Below are 21,484 nucleotides of genomic sequence, written 5' to 3'. Positions count from 1 at the left end.
CACTTGATAACAATTTTAACAAATCTTCACTCATTTTATTGGTCAGCAAAATTTGTTCATTAGCATTAAATTTATATGTTAACAGCAAATAACCACTGACTGGAGCTCAAATATTTGCCAATGTAAAATATATATTTTTGGTCTGTGTTTATTTGTTTCCTAAAACGTTTTAAGTATTTTTAAGTAGCCAAATTGTATGTGTGTCATTGATTGTTATTTTTGTTTTGTTTGTGTTATCTGACAGGTATCTTCTTTGGAAAAACAAAAGGTTTTGACCGCTACTGTAATGCAAAAGCTGTCCCTTCATCCCTTTTGGCTCATGTGTGCTTATTGTAATGAGAATATTTTAACAGACTTTGAATGAAATTAATAGGATCATTTTTCTTCAACATGAATACCGATGTAAGCGTGTCACTTAAGATCACCTTACAATCAAAAGGAATTAGACCAACTACAGGTAAGAACTAGCACGTTTGCCTAGTTCCATGCGGCGTAAAGACACCTCAGTATTGGACATAACTCCTTCGAAAGTATTTGTGAAAAAATGAATCCCCTGTTAATTTTACATGCCAATTTTTAAGAGTGGCTTGTGTCTCAAAATTTTGGGACATTAGAATTAGAATAGTCTTCATGGACATTGATAAAAACATAGTAAAAATTGCTTCAGGATAAACATGTAATAAGGACTTGTAAGAGAAAAATAACGAACAGATAGTCAGGATAAATAGGCAAAAATATTTACAGGGAAGTGCTTAGAGACTGGCCAAAGTTGTAAGTGCATCGCAGCTATAGTGCAATGAAAATAGTGCATCTCAAGTCAGGTGAAAAGTGATTATTTTTGGATCAGTAGATATGAGTAGAAGAAATGTATTCCATCTCCTTACCTTGGGTACTAGTGAGGGAGCTGGGCCAGAGCGATGGTGCAGGGGTGCTGGGGCTGGTGGCCTGCAGGGGGCTCATAGAAGAGTTTAGGCTGTTGAGGACAGCATTGGGGGAAGCAGAGTTGGCGAGCGAGTGGGATGCTGTGGCACCCAGGAAGCCTATAGGCAATGCAGAAAAATCAGCGGTGGTCCCACCTCAGCATAACAATATTTTTTCAAGACATCATCAAATGTTTTGTCAAGGCCTGTGGGAAAATAATCTTGCCGTTCCTCCTTTTTAACAAGAATCCCGTTAAGGAAGTAGGCATGCGTGAGAAGGAATTTCTCGCCTCTCCGCAAGGTCAGCACCTATCGGCAGTGCCCGGTGCAACCTTGTTATTGAGACAACGAGCCGCTGAGTGCTTTGCCTCAAATGCAGCTTATGAAAACACAAAGAAGCAACTCTGTGGTTTCAGCGAGGGGTTCAGTTGGCTCAAGTAGGAAGGCACGGGACTCTCCTGGCAGACTTCTATGTAATCTGAGCAAGAAAAGCATGTAGCAATTACTAACGGCCAGGATGTGGGCCCATCCACATCTTGGTCCAGCAACTTTCAACTGAGTCTATGGCCTGCACAGAATGGCACTATTATCTTTTGGTCAACTGATTATTTACATTAAATCTACTTTTTCCCACTTTCCATTTGGCAGGAAAAGTGTGGTCGTAAAATGCACGTTTATTGAGTTAAAACAGGGAACACACCACTATAAAGGATTACAGATTCTTACCTCTCTAAAATGATACCGATGGTAGATGTAGGCAACCAGGAATCTATGTAGTACTGCCCCACTTGTCTACACAACATTCTCATTAACATTGCATTTGCTATTTAACATTTGCTATATTGTGAAATCAAATGTCGGAACTTAAACATGTGGATATAAGCAAGTACATAACCCAAAGATAGTATCAGTCTAAAGTTAACAATTACATTGATTATGTTTCCAATAGCTCTTTTTGCCCAGGATTGATGTTTTAATCAATACATTTCTATTTAAATAAAGGCGTGTAATGAGGTCTCTGTTAAAAAAATTCTATCAAAATTGTTAACTTCCAGACTGACAGACAAATTTGAGATTTCAACTTTGGTCTTATTGCCCTGTCCTACTGGAATATGAATAAACATCCTTTTACTTTCTCTGCCAAAAAGGCGTCTAACATTGCTCATTCATTTATGAAATCATAACTTTGGTCATTGTTCGCCTTCAAAGTGGTAAATGTATAGTCATAGCAACACAAAATGGTTGTTGTTACCATTAGCATTACGCTAGTGTGCATAAAGTACGCCAATATAACCGGTATGACAGTCAATCATGATATTAAAAAGCCAAAGGTTTAAATATGCTATTTTTTCTGAGTGTGACTTAAAAATCTTATCTTATCTTTGGAAAAAGAGCATGCTATTGCTCAATATAATTGCTTTCTTCCAGTAATCAGCCAAGTAACTGTAACATTTGTCCATGCCAGTAGTTAGTTGCCAGAAGATTTTTCTTTTTATATACTAATCATATGCTCAATGAGGTATTAGAGTATAGATATTTTGCTGATTTTAATAATAATTTTAAAAACCTAACCTTTAAGTGCATGCATGCATGCATGCATACATATATATATATATATATATATATGTGTGCTTTTTACAAAACACTGACCACAAGTGATAATAAAAACATTGAGACTGTCAATTCAGGCAACATGTCAATTCAAATGTAAAAAAAAAAAACTTGTTATTGTAGATTTTTTAGTTTAACAATTATTATAAATCTTGTTCAAACTTAAATACGGTAGTGCTATCTGGAGAAGTGTGTGGGGGAAACTGTTTTTGTTTACATTAGTTATTGCAGAAAATTATATTTAGGGGCTTTTCATTGTTATCATTCAGTCAGAATGTGACATGTGCCCATGCCAGTAATGATTTTTTTTTACCCAAGTTGCTGAGCCCCAGACCAGCTGAGGCCAGGATGTCGAGGCCGACAGGGCAGATTAGGGAAGGCGAGGGCCCATTGGGGGTCGGGTTGATGGTCATCGAGGCCGAGGTGCAAGACACGCCATTGCTCTCCAGACCCAGCAGGAACTTGCGCGCTTCGTACATGCTGACGGCGTTTCTCTCGACACTCTTGACAATAACAGACTGGAAAAAAGTGAGAAGTTGCACAACAAAAAAAATATTATTATTATTGTGTGGAAACATGGTAGGGGATTGGCAAGGGATGGGAAATAGTTAGGGAATGTTGGATGTGGAGATACGGAGTAAAAAGGAGGATGGGGAGAGACAAACAAGATTGAAAGGAAGGAAGAGGGGAATTAAGAAAAGATTAGACAAAGAGCGTCGTGTGGGAGCAACGTTTGATGGACGGCTCTTTTCGCCTGCACATTACGCTCACTTAGACACAGAAGGAAAAAAACAGCCTGCCTTGGAAGTCACATCAGGAGGCAGAAAGGTCAACAATCAGACGTTATGATGAGGAATGCCGAGAGGAACATGTGTGGACAATTACAGCACACAGTTTAAAGTATGAATTAACGACACCACAAACGGTTGAATGGACAGGCTTTATTTGATGTATTTTTAACATTTCTGCAGTCTTTCAGACAAAAATTTGCCGTCACACAACAGTGACAGCAGCAACTGATGTCTATCAAAGGCTGCTTATAATGATGCTGATAGGATTGGAAAACGTAAAGGGACAGGAAAATATATCACAAAACTAACTGAAACGAGCGAACCACAACAATGCGGAATGTAAATAACGAAAAGGAGGCCAGGCTTCATCTCAGGCCAACATTTTTGGAAATGTAATATGATCATACAATGATCTGATTATATATGACAACGATAGACTTTAAGTTTTTGTTTTAAATGGACTACTTGCAGCCATATGTGCATTGGATCAGATTTGAAGACAACTTGCTTTGACTTCACATTCCACGCTGGACATAATGATAATTTTGGGATCATGATGTAAAAAAGGTCAACATTTCTATGTTCAGTTTCAAAGGAAATACAGTATTCCCTTGATTTTTGTGGTTAATCCATTCCAAAACCCCCTGTATTAAGTGAATTTCCGCATAGTAGGAACCGCATATACACGGGACATTTCTGTTTTATTTTCTTGCCATACAACTAAAATGCATTCTATGTATAGTAGATGCAAAAAGTGTATCTATCCATATGTAGAACGTGTTTTCTTGGCACATATTGTATACAGACGAGAAACATACTAACCCTTTGGAGCGAGAACAAGCATGGTACTTTGTTGATTTTGGTGAGTGACGCCATATAAATTATACTTTAATCAATGTCAACATTTAAATGCTTAAACGACATGTATTTAAATGACGATGCCTGTGTTTGCCCTTCTGATCAGATTGGCCAGAAACGGCAAACATAGGGGGTATTCGTTTGTGACTAGTTATGAAAAAAATTCATTTGTATTGCCTCAATCAGCGCTCAGGAAACAGAAGGCAGTTTTTCGGATTTGTTTGGGTGATGGTGAAATTCCGCAAAGTATGCAAAAATCTGACAAACCCAAAAAATCCACAATGTACCAAAAATGCAAAACATGGCGAGGAAATACCTAAGTCTGACACCCGTTTGATTCAGACAAACCTGCATTTAAAAAATGAAGCTTCATGATGCGGTTAAATCACTCAATTTGGTTATGCACGATAAATTATTCTGGATTAAAATACTTTCAGCATTAAGTTGAGTATTATCACCAAAATATGTATCTGGATATTACATTTTTCTCATGCAATAAAAAAATGTATCCGATAAAGTGTGCTTTTTACAAAACATTCAGTAATAATTACACTGCTTTCTATTCAATTGATATTACAATGGTATGTAAAAAAACCAAGTAGGTCGCAGTCACAAACACAGAAAAACATAGTCATTGGCCGCGGTATTAACACGATGTTAATATTTGGAGAAAGACACACAGAACCTCAAGTCGCCCACTTAACACAAATATTGTGAAAATGAATCCAATGTGAGTTGTCGAGAAATAATCAGGTCAGGCCGCACAAGCGTCTAGTGATCACACGGACCATATCCAGCCAAACCACAAGCTCCGTCCTTCCTGGATTTCAAACATGCATAAATCCAAGGTAGAAAAAAAATAAAATAAAAACACCATGTTTGCATTTTGCCAACATCCTAAAAGGAAAATCCAAATGTCTTTTATGACGGTGCCAAAGTGGGAAGGAAGCAGGCCGCCTTTGGACGGGCCTACTACTGTCACCTCATTAACATATTTAAGTGAAGGGTTCTTAGTCCGGTCTGAGTTAGGAGGGCTGGAACCGTGTTTGGCATCTCTACACTAGTCCCTGTACGTCAGTATGGATAAGGCGTGCAGCCCGTTGGCCCACGAAAGTCTACTGGGAAGTCTGGATTGCCCAAAAGTGAGCCAACTATTTTAATACATCATACTTCACAAACAATAGGAATATCAAGATTTTGAGTTAAAGGTTAGGTCTTTGGCAAATTAACTTAGATTATATTGAATATACAGTATTTTCCAGACTATGAGGCGCACCTAAACTCCCACGATTGGCCAGGAATTTGAAAGTGCACATTATATCCCGGTGCGCCTTGTACACAGCAAATTACAGTGCATTATATTGGAAGTGCATACAGCAAATATACGGGAGAGGTTTTATGAAATTGGTGCAATGATTGATCAATCTAAAAACATCACTGACTTAAATCGCAAATTTCCGTAAGCAACAAGAATTGAACCAGGGTTATGGCAGTGAGAGCACTACACCACTCGTGAAGTAGATGCATACAAAATGCATTTGATTTTATCTTATTATTTTTACTCATGGTGCCGGAAAGAATGTTAGAGAATGGAGTAAACACAAAGTGGTCCTGAAAGATAAGATATTTTTGCATATATTTTTATCTATCAGGAAAACGTTCGTTTTTTTTTCCATTCTTAAAAATTTGTGTTTGGCACAGTGAATAAAATAGTGTGATGACGAGATGAAACTGAATGTTATTTTGTATGTAATCTGTATCACTATTGGTCTTGGGGTTAGGTTTTAGCATTCTCACCACAGCAAGTTTATTTCCTGTTGTAGATTGTTTTGTGAATTGTCGTGTATAACATGTGCAATGGTTATACATGAATAAATACTGTAGCTCTTGCTGAAGTTTTAATTTAATGCGCCTTATAGTCTAGTGCGCCTTATATATTTGAACAAAAAAATGATTATTATTTTTGGGGGCGCCCCTTATATTCTGGTGCACCTCAAAGTGCATCAAATATGGTATATTTTGGATGCATATAGCTTGAGAGTTAAATTTAATTTTGCAGTTTGCTGTTTAAACTATTTGCGACTTTTGCATTATTGTATCAGTTATTTATTTATTATTATTTCTTTTAAGTCAAAAGAGCTGTTAAATTTTAATAAATTGCATTTCAGAATGGATAATGAGAATTTTCAGATTTGGAAAATGTTTTACTTATCGTATTTAATAGTGCCACTTTTAGGTTGAAAGTGGTTTTCAGACAATGTTATCACTTAAAAACCTAATAAGTGGCATATAAGTTTTTAATATTCGTAGTAACCAAAATTTTTGTAAAAATCTACATTATCAATACAAAATTAACATTGCTTGATTTTTAATTTTGTAGTTTTCATAGAAAATAAGTATGAGGTAATTTGCTTGTGTAGTAAACTACGGAAAATTCTTAATCTTTAGTAGCGCTCTGTAAACATGCACTGTGAATTTCCCTGCGAAGATGAATACAGTATCTATCTATCTATCTATCTATCTATCTTAAACAATTTAGTATGTAGAAGATCTTGGTTTATAGCACGCATCACCTTCCTTGTAGACTGGTGACTCTATGGGTACCAATTTACCTGCTGTTCATAATTATTTTTTCACGCACATTAACTAAAAAGTCTCACAACCGATACAAAACACAGGAACTCACAGCTTGAAGATAGAGTGCGCTTTTCCACCTCAACAGACACTCTGAGGGAATGCCTTTAGGTTCCCTTCCTGCTTTTTGCTTTTTACGTATAAAACGTGACCTGTCAATATGCTTGATTTAATACAACTGAACAGACAAAACCTTCCCTGCTCGCCTCAGAGGATGTGAGGCGCTTCCTTTAAGCCGGACTGTTGTTCTTTCATTGAAAACAGGCAAAGACGAGAGTGACTATCTTACCTTGCTGGGCTGCTTAGGCTTGGGCTTAATACTGATAAAGACGTCCAGTTGCTCCATGAGGGCTGTGATGCACTGAGGTTCGACATCCACATCCTCTTTAATGTCAAACATTAGCACCAGTGGCAGGCAGCCCTGAGAAACACAATGGGAAAAATATACACAGATGTCATGATTATAGGCGACAAACAGATTCAGCAATGTAATTTATTGTGATAAAAACATTTGCAACTGAGGGTTACAATTTGGATATTAGAATGTACTGAAATGCCTGGTAATCTGAAGTTGTTGTTAAAAAAACAATGGTATTTCACTTAAAAAATGTAAAAAAGGAGCAATTACTGAATAGAGTGTGTAAAACTTTGATCAGGATTAATAGATTTGTAAAACAACTACGCGGTGAGATAAGGGCCTGTAAAACTAGGTGATGGCTAGCAATCAAGCTAAGTAGAAAGCTTAATCACCAGCCAACTAGTTACATTATATATATATATATATATATATATATATATATACATTAGATAATATATACATTATACAGCTCACACTCATTCATGCAACAAACTGAGAGCCAAACTTCCCCACCAGTCACCTCGATCACCCCTGGCTTCACGTCTCTCTTAAAATGTCCATCACGAAACATAAAGAAAAGCAATAATAGTAACACATTACAATTTTGATATTCTAAAAGGTTTGTGATTAAGCGGTAGCCAAAAAGTGTAGTTAACATGTTTAAGGAAAGCAGGCTCAAGTGGAGACAGATTAATTACAGTTTATGGCATTAGTTGGTCAATCTGGTTCTAAAACAGGTGTGGCCCACACTTTTCAATTTGCGAGCTCTGTTGAAGTTTCCATTGCTTTTTGCACTTTTTCTTTTAAGTTAATTTAAGTTGTATTGACATGATTTAAATTTCTTTATTGAAAAAAAAAATTCAGGGAGCTATTTATATAGCTGTGTACGAGTTGCTGCTAAACCTCCTCTTATTTCCTGCACAGTAAATTTAAGTGAAAAATTGGTCATGTTCGTTGTGTTGTAATTCAAATGTATTAATATAAAGGGTTTCAGAGAGCTATAACGTTTAAATTGAATTTATAATTGTTATTTTCTTTTTGCATTATAAAAAAATCTCAATTTTTAAGCTTTTACAGCAAATGAATATCGGCTCCAAAGATCAGTTAATATCAGTTATCGGCCTCATCTCAATACGGATAATCGTTATTGGTAACGGGCCTGAAGATCTCATATCGGTCAATATACACATACAATAGCTAGTTAGCTAGATGAATTGCGAGCTAACTTACGACCTAAATAGATAGCTTCCATTATATATATATATATATATATATATATATATATATATATATATATATATATATATATATATATATATATATATATATATATATATATATATATATACCTGTATATATATGAAAAAGCTGTGCCCAATCATGGACAATTCATCACATCCACTACACAGCATCATCTCCAAACGGAAGAGCAGCTTCAGCGACAGACTGCTGTCACAGTTTTGTTCCACGGACAGACTGAGGAGATCATTTCTTTCTCATGCCATGATGAGGCTCTTTAACTCCACCGGGGGGAGTAAAAGCCCACATTAAACCACACCCCCACATTGCATATTACCCTACTTTTATTAGTGTGTATTTTATGTAGCACAATTTAAATACTCTATATCAACACGTTACATTGGGTATTCATGTATTATATTCCTTTTACTTTACTATTGTTTTTTTTTTCAACACAAGGATACTGCTGGAAGCGTGAATTTCCCCTCGGGGATGAACAAACTATCTATCTATCTATATACATACCATATTTTACACACTATTACGTGCACAGGATAATAAGGCGCATCCCAAATAATTAGTCTTGTGATTTTTTTTTCATATATAAGGCACACTGTACAGTAGGTGCATGGAATTAAAACTGCAGTAATAGCTAGGGTTGCATGAAAAATAAATAAATGCATTTAATTAAAACAATGTATATCATACAACATAAATTTACATTATGACCTGCAACAACAAAAATTGATTCACAAAGAACATTCGAAAGTTGGCGTCCATACTAATGTCGCAGTTCTGCTCTTAACCTTTTTTTCAGCAACAAATAATTCACATGTTTACCAAAAGGAGGTGCCCCAAGACTGCTCTATATGTTTCTCAAAGGCAGAACAGTGACTTTGCATTGGCACAAATGATTGTCAACCAAACATCATTTATATCTCTACACTTTGCAGCTTATTGGCAACCGGTTCAGGGTGTACCCTACCCACTGCCCTAAGATCCAGCAACCCTGCGACCCTACTGAGGATAATCGGTGCAGATAATGGATGGGTGAATGATTAAACATACACCATTATAAAACAAAGGATATTAAGCTGTTAAAAAATTGACCAAGCCTGAAATTTGGACAGAGACAAAAAATACTATTGTTGCATTTCGGTTATTATAAGAACCCCTTTCATCATTGGTTAAAATGTAACAAGGATGTTTGTAGAATTAACATGTTGACCTCAAGACAGCACTTAAAGACCACTGTATATTTTTCTCTAGGGTCAGATGCAGTATCGTTTATTAGTAACTATGCATTTCCAATTGCATCTACCGTGATTACCGGTTTTTTTAAGGTGTGCCTTATAGTCCAGAAATCACGGGAATCCACCCCTGGTAGCAAATACACAAATGGTAATGATTATCACCTGTGGGCTAGAATGTAAACCCATTTAATAAATCCTGAAACGTGGACATCTGCATGTTGAGTCCTGAAAATTCAGCCAAGTGCAATATGCTTCCCATTATCATCACCACAAGAACACAGACATCTATATTTTAGGGCCGGGTACTGTAAGGCCGGCACTCTTATTGTGAATAGGTGTAATTAGTTTCAGAATTGCGTGCTTCAGATTGGAACTGTAATCAACAGTTTAGGGCCAAATCACAATGCACGCCTGATGGCTAGGAAACTCCAATCCAGGACAACACTTGACATTTTATTTTAGGCCTGTCTGTCTTACTTCTCGGCTTTTTGTTTGCCTTTCTTCACCGCACTTGTGAAGCTTTTTTTTCTTGCTGCTGCCCCTGTTTCCAAAGCATTGGCAAACTATGTTCAGCTACCGCAAGTGCTCTGTTATTTGTTAACTGTTGTCCACACTAAATGAAAGACTACTAGAACAAAGAAAAGAAAGCCCTGTTTAATGTCTGTCTTCTCTGCCAAAGCCGCAGTCCAGCAACATTTGTAATGATTTTTTCAACCCTAAACATATAATAATTGAGGTAAAACAAACCATTATAGGTGTTTACTGTGATTTTGAGGGAATTTAGAAAATATGTGAGGTGATATATATTTGTCAATTAGTATGCTTTGTTGTGGCCATTGATTTATTTGACTATACGATGCATAGGTAGAAATGAAAGAGCCAAAAAAAGCCTGTAAGTCTTTCTTTTGATTTTTTTTTTAAATATATTTTTTCCCTTTTCTTTTTAAACAGGTTTGAAATACTGTAAATACAATCCTAGGCAGACACGTTTATGTGGAGATTTTCTTTTTAATTTTTAAAATGGTTACTAGAATGTATCACATTACATTTATGGTATTTTCACGACTATAAGGCGCACATGAAGTTATTTGATTTTCTCCAGATTGTGCTGCCAGCCCTATGGTGCGGTTTGTCCGGTATGTGTTGTTTTTTTAAGGCAGACGTAGAAGAGGTCACCATGAGAACGTTAATGTGGAACGTGTGGGCGTAGATTGGATATGAAAAAATGGGTATGTGCATTATGTAGAAGATCTTGGTTTATAGCACGCATCACCTTCCTTGTAGACTGGTGACTCTATGGGTACCAATTTCAAGCTGCGCGCACAACTTAAGTAATCCGCGAGCATTGCCACAGACATTTGTTATTTGTTTTTTTGGCAGCTGGTGCTACTTTTCTAGGTGGTGATGCGGCAATTACAACAGTACATTTCAACGATATCACCAGGCTGTGTTCCCCAAGTACATACTTTCTCATGTACATAAGCCTTTTATGCATATCTGCAGAAAAAAACTGACATCGAGAAAATACACTACACAACGGATGTCGCTATCTTGAATGGTCACGTGATACCAAATATGTGACCAACAACACTTGATGCTAATCTAAAACTTACAACAGTCGCTGATCGCCAATTGCAGCTCGCTAACGGTGCCTCATCTGCTAGGGGTTAAAATCCGAAAAAACAAGTGAAGCAAATAAATTCCAAGCTTGCTATCATTTTTATTGAAGTCTAATGAAATTGGGCGAGGTCTACTTGAACAACTTAGTGAAGAATATGGATCAACGCTGAAAGGATTTAAATGAAACATGTTTGCTGGCATTATTGTTAGAACTCTCGTAAAAGCTGGGATTTTTTCTAAGAATTCGCTCGCCACAAAAAGTGACTCTTGAAGTAAAGAAAGTGAACCTGGCATGATTGATGTAAATTTGGCACAACTGTTCAATTTAGAAACAGAGGATGAGGACTTTGATAGGTTGATTAACCACAATTACCAGTAAAGAAAGTATAGTAATTCTTTTACTCTTTTTATTTTAATACAGTGCACAATTTCCCAACGGGGAAGAATAAAGTATCTATGTATCTATGTATCTATCTATCTATGTTTTGAAATAACTAACAAACATGGCATGTTTTGTCCGTGTGTTTTGTTTATATTCGTTTGTGTTTTGTTTATCTTTAGCCCTGCTACCTAATTGGTTAATTGTAATAAGGCTCAGTGCGAACTAATACAAAACTAATACAAAATATTCTAGATTAGCATTTTTGAATGAAAACCCCAATTTGTAAACACTACCGGACATTTGGAAAAAAAAAAACAAGCATAACACTTTACCTGTATCTTAATTGTATATTTAAAAATCAAGTATTTTACATTCAGAACAAAAACAAATATACCCCTCCAAGAGCTCCTATCTAGCATCTCGTAATTATCTATAATGGGGCGGCAGTAGCTCAGGAGGTAGAGCGATCGTTTTAGGATTAAGGGATCCCAGTTCGAATCCCGGCTTGTCCGTGTTACATGCCGAAGTGTCCTTGGGTAAGACACTGAATCCCCAGTACCCCCAATAAGCAGGTTAGCACCTTACATGGCTGCACAGATCATGGCCGCTATTGGGAAATGTGAAGCACAATGTAAAGCGCTTTGGGAAGTCATTGACTTGAAAAGCGCTATATAAATGCAGATCATTTCATTTCATTTCATAACCCAGAACCAAGATGCCTAAAGGTTTAAGGTTAGCCTAAAGAAAATATGAACTGTATAGCACTTCCTTACCCAAACCAAATTGCCTCAAATTGCTGCCAAAATAATCCCCAAAACCATCATCATCATTAGCGGCAAGTAAGATAATGTGTCTAACAAGCAGCTATGTGGCAGCTTAATAGTTGCTGCAAAGGCAACGTCTCAGCTAGAGCCAATGCAGAGGCGGCCAACGTTCTTACCAAACCCAAAAAGGTCACGGCGGTTATGCTACGAAGCCCTTGCATCCCATGCATACCGAGCCCATGCAACTCAGACTTCTCCATCCATTATGGCTACCACACAGGCTGCCGAATGGCCGACCACAATAACAAACTGCAGAGGTTTGAAGGCGGCACAAAACACGCACCATGAGGTACTGACGGGCGAGGCACACTGACTCGATGGTGCCCTGGATGTAGACAGTGGACTTCTTCTGGGGGCAATTAGGGTCCGGGAAGTGGATCTGGGCACCCGTTCGCTGGGTGATGTGCTTGATATTGCTGCCGTTGCGGCCTTTCATGAAGAGGTGGTGCTGGGGAGCGATGTCCAGGTGTGTGCTGACTGAGATGGTGTTCACAAGGCTGCCTGCCAGGTGCTCCAGCAGCACTGCCGTGCCACGCTGGCAAACAAAGAAAAAGCATTGTCATTTGTCACTATGTAGAAGATTTTCAACACTAACAAGTCTACAACAAGGGTTGGGAACCTTTATCACTCAAAGAGCAATGAAAGAAAACCTTACTGCTGACTCAATTAAATTTCTCTGGATGCTTGCCTGGCAATTTCAGGTGTTTACATTTTTTTTTGTGGGTTTTTATCATAAAATGTTTTAACAGTGAACTTGGATTGTTTAATAAGCTTCCATATAAAGGATTCCTTAAAGACGTATAGCCAAAATGTAGTCTGTGGGTATAACACTATGAGTGTAAAGTGTAGTTAAAACTTTGCCTTACATATTTTGGAATGAACAGTCAGCTTAATGTCTTGATTCGGCTTCCCATACACTAAATTTGGGAATTCATAGAGAAGATTACCATGGCCCTTATTTTATATCTGAGTCAGATGTACTCATCAAAAGAGCCATATATTGCTTGTGAACGTGCCCAAAGCCTGGTCTACAATGTACTTTAAGGCAACTAAAAGTAGAAATTGTACAATGAGCCCCAATCTTATGAAAAACAGTTGTCAAAAGAGTTTTTATCTTTTCTCCATTATTTATCACAGTTCTGTAATATTTAAAAAAGAAAAAAAAAACATATGACTACCAAAATAAAGAATAGTTGCTCCCCTAAAATGATGCAAAAGACAATAAATCTTGTATTGCTGACCTAACAACAAAAAATAATCACCTGGTTACAGGCTCACTTGCACTTAAGTACTTGATTCAATATTACCGTATATTTTAGTGTATAACGGGCACTCATGTATGACGGGTACGCCTCATCTTTTAAAATTAAAAATGGGTATAAAAATCAGTCTTATTTTTTTCTCAGCTCAAACTATGCATTGTAGGTGACAATGTTGAATACCAGCAGCCATTATTAACATTACTTAATGATAATAAATCATTAACACAATACCAAAATACAATTTACAATGTATTTATTTATATGTCCTTTAAAGTCAGATTCATCATCAGATACCAAAGAGTTGTGCTTTTTTGCCTGTATTTGTGTCCTTCAGGATGACTTTCTGTTTTGTAAATTCGTTAACATTTGCCTCTGGTACTTTAACTAAAAACAGTGTAATAATGAGTGGTAATAATGACTCTCACCTACGCGAACCAGGTTTGATTTTTGTTGCATCCAATGTTTTGTTATTGCGGTCGACTGATCAATCAAAAATACGGTATTATACTACCATAAAACCCAAATTGAGTTCTTTTTTAGGTGAAAAGGAAATGTGTCTCATCTCATTAGCCGTACCGCTTATCCTCATTAGGGTCGCGGGGGGGCTGGAGCCCATCCCAGCCATCTCCGGGCAGTGGGCAGGGGACACCCTGAACTGGTTGCCAGCCAATCGCAGGGCACACAGGGACAGACAACTCATTCGCTCATTCACACCTAGGGACAATTTGGACCGGCCAATTCACCTAAAATGCATGTTTTTGGAACGTGGGAGGAAACCGGAGTGCCCGGAGGAAGCACGGGGAGAACATACAAACTCCGCACAGGAAGTCTGGAGGAAATGTGTGTTTTAAACAAATGAATACAGTATATTACAATCTTTATAGTATAACACATTATGGAATCCTGCAATCTTATAGCAGTCTCTTGACCTTTCTTTTTTTAAAACTAGACATACAGCGCAAAATCAACTTTTTGGAGCTTTTGGCTGTTTAAAAATGTCAACCTCACAAAGAATTGTTCAAATCACCTGTCAGTGCGATCTCCAACACATTCTTGTGCTACAAGCAGTGCTCACTTCTATCTTGCGAACATGCCTGGGTGCATACTGTTGTACGTATGAATACTGTGCTTTGCCAGCCATTAACATCCGGACCATTAACAACATATTGACCTTATTAGTTTTTATCAAGCAAAACTTATTTAGAGAAATTACTTTTTTAAATGTACTCGGACATCAAATGTCTTAAAAAAGAACTAGGGTAAAAACAGTAAAAAAAACAAACAAACATAAGAACTTTATCTTTGAACATTAGAAAGTCCATACTGCATATGTATGGTATTTGAACACACCGCTAATCCAGTGCATAATGCGGCTAGGTGCTATACATGAGTAAGACGTAGTTTTGGTAAACAACTTATGCTACTTAGTAGTGAGAATAGTCATCACCATAAGTAATGATAAATGTATCACCATTTCTCTGAAGGTCAGATATACAGGTACAGACACGACCCTACTTACAAACATTCGAGTTACGAAAAACGGTATATACGAACATTTTTTTCGGGATGTCGAAAAATATCTGAACATTGCTGTAAGTTAGCTTTTGTATTGTGCACGTTTTTCAGAGTTTTCAGGACAGTACTGTAGTGCTCCTTTCCGCCACTTTCGGCGTGTGGCGCTGTGAGAGCTCACCCAGCATCCACCCAAAAGAAGAAATCCTCTTCCTCTTCCTAGGTCGTGTGTAAACATACTATTCTGTATCTCCAGCATGCTAAGAACTTTGACATTTTTATTGTTTAATATCTTATGCATACATTCAATATGTGTAAAGTGTAAAGAAGAGAAGAGCTGTTTCTTTTTAAATGAAAGTGGAATAAGAAAGCTTGATGCGGTTGAGAAAATGCTTGGATCGCTTTTTTTCGGCCACTTTCTACCACGAAGGAGGAAGTCGCTAAACTCTTGAAGCTCTTCTTCCAAAAGTAAGTTAAACTTAACTTTATTTATCTTTATAAAGCATATTATTTCACTACATGTTTATTTTTTAGTACAAAACAATACAGGTTACTTATAAAAACCTTAAACATACATTCCATACAAAATATAGCACGGAAGCATCCTACGAACAAATTCAACTTACTAACGATTGTCCAGAACGTATCTCATTCGTAATTAGGGCAGCGTCTGTAATCATTTAATGACTACAGTTTATTGGGAAATGTCTTAAAATCACAGGACATGTTTTTTTCCCTTAATAGTTCAAATTGGCAAAAATCTCATCTCGCCTTGTCACCAGTTCATTTTGCTTGTAAATTTACAAAAGATGACGAGATAAATGCAGACTATTTCGGTCAAGATCAGGTTCCAATCACAGCCTTTATTTTGCTTACATTTATTGGATGTCAAATCATTTGGTTTTGTTTCTTTTTACTTCAGAAACTTTGCTGAATATTGCAAAATGTCCACCTGAATTTACCAATCAATGTTTTTTTTAAGAATCAAAATAAACATTCATTTTACTGCCTAGAGTGCTGGAATCCTCAAATAAGCAATTTCCCCTCAATTATGGTAGTATTACCAGCTACGTCAATATTGTCTTGACACTACAATGAATACTCCTGGCTAAAAAATGAACAATAAACGCGCATGTAGAATATTGTGATCAAATGTGTCTCAAAAAAAATACTCCCGTTCTCTAAAGCCTTTGAAAAATCCAAAATGTGTCTGTCGACACGTCAAGTAGACCAAAGCAAACGATTGCTCAGCCTTGTGAAGCTCATCTTTCCCATCGTGTAAAGGGGGAACCAATCTTTGAGTACCGCAGCGAGGTTTGGCGATCCTTAAAGTATTCTCGGGGTCTCTCTTTACCGAATAATAGCCCTCTCACATTCAACTAATCATGGGGACCTTCTTATGGCTTACTCACAGACTCTGACCTACACGCAAACTCGTTGACGTTTGTAACACGTTTATGAAACATACAAACTTGATTTAGCTCAAGAAGGTGTGGTAATGCAGAAGAATACATGCATATATTTAATGGAGGCTTGAAAATGTACTCTCTGGCAAAGCATGGGCATTATTTATTGGCACTAGAGACGGGAAAACTATTCGGCAGGCCAGAGCCCACTCGCCAGTGAAAGTATTTGCGTTCCGAAGCAGCCCGCGAGAGTGGGCCGAGCTAAAAGTTTAAGAGTTTGTGCGCCCCCACAGCAGAGTTCACGCCATCTAAACATCTTTCAGCAGCCTCTTGGCTTTGGGACGGCGAGGCGAAATGAGGCGGCTTGTGTGGGAAAAACTGTGTTGGTGGGCTGAAGAACGATGGTTCCTTTGCGTTGGGGATTGCCATGGAAACATGTACAGATCAAATAATAAAAAAACCAAAAAAACAATATGGCTGCAAACGGGAGTTGAGTACCACATTTAATTTTTGGGGGGTTCTCAAAGACCCTTATGTTCTCACACTCGCGCCCCACAGAACATTTGCAGCCCGCAGAATGATAGTTTGAGGCCCCTGCCTTAATATGAAAGGTAATGTTAGTGCGACCCACGCAATTTTGATATTGATACCTCTGTGCTAATTGGTTAAAAGGGTATGGAATTGGGAACAATTTACTTGCAAATGTAACTAACAATAACAGTGCATGCGCAATTTAAAAAAAAAAAAAACATTAGTTTGCAAAATGCAACTTAGGTCTTCTTCGTGCTTTAAACTGTCAGTGTACTTGATTAAATGTTCCTATTGAAAACGAGAGAGAAAGAGAAAGAGAAAGAGAGAAAGAGAGATGCACTTCTGACTTATCTGATTTTTCTACACACGTAATGTATTCGGTTTCTCAAGTCTTACACCATCGTTCAAAAGTTAGTATTTAATGGTAAGCAGATTTTTTTCAATAAAACTAAGAAATACACCCCATACATTGTTAACGTGGTAAATGACTACATTATTTGTAAATGTCTGTTTTTTTATTTTTGTTTTTTAAATGATACATAGGTGTATAGAGGCCCATTTCCAGCAACCCACACTCCGGTGTTCTAAATATGTATTATGTTTTGTAATTGCGCTAGAAGGCTAATTGATAATTAGAAAACCCTTGTGCCCTTATCTGGAGCCACCCATTTGTGGGTTTGAATAAACTTTCAGAATAGCCAGAACTTTTGCGTTACAACAACAGACTGTCAAGGTTTGAATAATACAAATGCTTTTCCATGCAAGAAAATGCTAAACTGATTATTGAATCAGGAGGTAAAGCGCTTGTCTTGGGATCAAGAGGTTGCAGGTTCGCAAGGGAAAAGTGTGAAGCACATTGTAAAACTCTTTGGGAGGTATTCATTGACATGAAAAGCACTATATAAATAGAGACCATTTACATTATCTCCTACAACGATGTGTACTACTCTGTTCCAAGAGCAGCACAAACAGCCTCTAAACAGAGTTGAAAAAGAAGTGAGAGGCACAACCAACAAAAGGTTAAGAACATTAAATTCTCTGAATTGAGAGATAAGACGCATTACAGATACACAACAAGCAGCTTCATTTAATAGTACCCGAAAAACATCAGTGTCAACATCTACAGTGAGGCAGTGAATCAAAGGTAAAGTGGCAAAGAAAAAGACATCTTAAGACTATCCAATAAAAGGAAGTGATTCATTTGGGCAAAAGAACAGACCTTGGACGACTTATTTATTAATTATGAGTGACTTTTTCATGAAAAACACTAAATTGTCTAGGCGACCCGAAACTTTTGAATGGTAGTGTATGTTCCCTATAATTATTATTTACCTATAACTGATTTGCTTATTTTGTCATTAAATATTAATACCTTTACAATTTCATCTTTAGATCTTATCCCGTGTCGAGAAAAAAGCTATTTGAGAATAACGGAATGTTTTGATAAAAACGGACCCACTTGAGCTGGACCCTAGCTCCGGTAAATTAGTTTTCACAAATTGTTGATTCTTCTAAATATAAATATGTATAAATTCAATTTCACATTGTATTTGTGACCCCACCACCTCAAAATTCCTCACCTTGACAGCATTGGCATTGTTTTGGGAGCCGCGCACAACCCCTGTGGCCCTGTAGAGTCGCGTTGGCGGCTTGAAGGATACAGCAAGGTTGTACGTCTGTGATATGGCCTGCACGCTGGCCGAGTTGGGGTCCGACTGCATGATGGCGGGGAGCTCGAAAGACAGCACGAGAGGGAGCAGCTCCTGAAGCCAGTGAAGATGGAATCACGTTAGGCATTGTCCAAAAGCATGCATAAAATACTTGCTTAACTTCTATTCACTTTTCTCCTTAACTACTGCAAGTAAAACCTTGTCTAGTTGCAACACCCAAGTTTTTTTTTTGTTGCAACTGAAACATCAATGTCTTGAAATAGAGATGTAACAACTAAAGAATTAATCAACAACTATCTGATTATCAAATTGATTTGTAGCTTTTATGTAATTAATGCATTGTTACACCTCTTTTGAACAGTGTTTTTCAACGAGTGTGCCTGGGGACAATAGTGTGCTGTGAGACCTTTTCTAGTGTGCCGTAAGGTAATTGATCGATTTTATCTTTACAAAACAGCGATCCATTCATCAGTATCTTTGTTTTCTCTCAGTGATCGGCTGAAAAAAAAATCAGGATTCATCCATATCATTAGGTGGTAGATTACCATGTTTTTCTTTTCTTTTCTGTTCAAATTATCTGGTAGTACAGGAACATAATGAGATAATTACAAACTTATTTTTGTACTTTTGCCTATTTATCTTCATATTCTTTTATCTCTTTTTTATCTTTATAGTATTTTTTACGTGTTTATCCTGGAGTGCCATGTCTAAGCTTGTTGCAAACAATGTTGAATGAATGAATGAATGAATAAACTTTATTTTGATAAAAACAAAAACAATGTAACGTGCATGTCAGAAAAGGAATAGGTAGGATCATATGCTTATTTAACCCTACCCCAGAATTCCTTAATAATCGTGTTTTTCAGCTAAATGTATTTGTGTATTTACATGTAAAAAACACTCATGAATATAAATATTTATATTTATAAAAATATACTGCCAATTCAGTCAAAAACGATGATTTCAGCTTGAAAAAAAAAACATGTTAACCTGGTGCCTGGAGATAAGTTTCAATCATTTTCAATGGACGGTGTGCCAAGATTTTTTGATGGAAAAAAAACAAACAAAAAAACAAAAAAAACAAACCCCGTGTCCCGGCTCGAAAAAGAAACACTGTTTTGGATAACAAAACCCTTTAATCTTCAGGGATTCAGATCCATCCTTTTTGATAACCAATCCATCAATTAATCCAAAAAATAAACATATTGATCAAACAGATTTCATGTTCCATTCTGTTCTGACCCAAAAAAAAGAATTATTAGGGCCATTCCACAAACCAATGTCTTTCAAGTAAATAGATTCGACCAGGAGACCTAATTACTATTTGAAGCCAGAAAGATTTGAACAAATGTATCTTGCGCAACACGGGTTTTCACCCCAGACAGATATCAGGCTCGCATAGGCTAACAAATAACACACTATGATTTTCCTACATGTTAATGTATTCTTGCAGTCTGTTAAACAGAACGTGCAAGCTATGACCATGCGTGTGCACACACACACACACATAAAAAAAAAAAAAAAAAAAACTGTTATCCAAACACTGGCCGTTGGGCAGCACGCCACGACGGCTTTGGCTTCCTGTGAAGGACAAGCGGCATGAAACCCAAAAAATGCCTCCACTGATCAGTCCCATATGCGCTTGGTCTTTGCTTTGCATCGCGTTTGCTCAGAGGGTTTGAGATATTTAGGTCAAAACGGGAAAAAGGACAGTCAGAACTGTGTGATCAATGAAGAATAGACCGACTCGTAGCTGACCCCAAGTAAAGTTACAAGTTGGAACCAAAGTTGGAAAATCCCAGTTAGGGATAAGTGAGGATGAAAGACACAAAAATGCTGGATTTGAAACCGCCTTTCATCAACTGTCCGCTTAACTTAGCAAGCGGGACGTCCGGGTAACAACTAATTTGTTACATGGGAAACAAGAACACACATATTTAAAGAGCCCTCTGTTTTACAAAATGTCAATTAAAGTAAAAAAAAAAAAAAAGCTAAAACATTACAATAATCAACCAATCGCTTTGTTTTTTATGGAAGCAGAAAAGATTATTTCTTAATTTCATGTCTACCAATTGTCATTTACCTGTGCTCAAGTGATTATAGCGATTAGCACCGTGTCTCTGTCTTCTCTTTATCCCTTCAAATGAACGCTACTTATCACACACATTATCTGTTTGCCTGACTAATAGCCAGCTGAACAAAAGTAGCACAGATCTGTAGTTTTAGAAATCCATCCATCCATTATCTGCACCGCTTATCATCAGTAGGATTGCGGGGGTGCTGGAGCCCATCCCAGCTATCCTCAGGCAGTTGGCAGGGGACACCCTGAACTTTTTGCCAGCCAGTCGCAGGGGGCACACAGAGACAGACATGACATGTATGTTTTTGGAATGTGGGAGACAACTAGAGTGCACGGAAAAAACCCACACAAGAGCGGGGAGAATATGCAAACTCCGCGTAGGAAGTCTGGTAGCTGGATTTACAGTGCATCCGGAAAGTATTTACAGCGCTTCACTTTTTCCACATTTTGTTATGTTACAGCCTCATTCCAAATTGTATTAATTTAATCTCTTATCTCAAAATTCTACACAAAATACTCCATTATGACAATGT

The 21,484-nt window shown here is 37.3% G+C and overlaps 1 protein-coding gene across 1 annotated transcript in view; it reads right to left on the bottom strand.

The window, feature by feature from the left end:
• bicc1 (BicC family RNA binding protein 1) overlaps positions 1-21,484 on the bottom strand; it is a 111,370-nt gene that overhangs the window by 21,728 nt on the left and 68,158 nt on the right. Inside the window, exons 7-11 of the mRNA XM_088351530.1 lie at positions 18,782-18,964; positions 12,774-13,025; positions 7,104-7,235; positions 2,845-3,049; positions 885-1,040 (exon numbers count right to left, since the gene is read on the bottom strand). Coding sequence (XP_088207656.1) covers positions 885-1,040; positions 2,845-3,049; positions 7,104-7,235; positions 12,774-13,025; positions 18,782-18,964 — 928 coding nt within the window. The remainder of the gene's footprint in view (positions 1-884; positions 1,041-2,844; positions 3,050-7,103; positions 7,236-12,773; positions 13,026-18,781; positions 18,965-21,484) is intronic.

Source organism: Urocampus carinirostris, chromosome 13 (assembly GCF_059441175.1).
Source record: "Urocampus carinirostris isolate Australia breed hairy pipefish chromosome 13, RoL_Ucar_1.0, whole genome shotgun sequence".
Classification (NCBI taxonomy): Eukaryota; Metazoa; Chordata; class Actinopteri; order Syngnathiformes; family Syngnathidae; genus Urocampus; species Urocampus carinirostris.
Note: the sequence above shows the minus strand (reverse complement) of the source record. Positions and strands in the feature narration are given on the sequence as shown.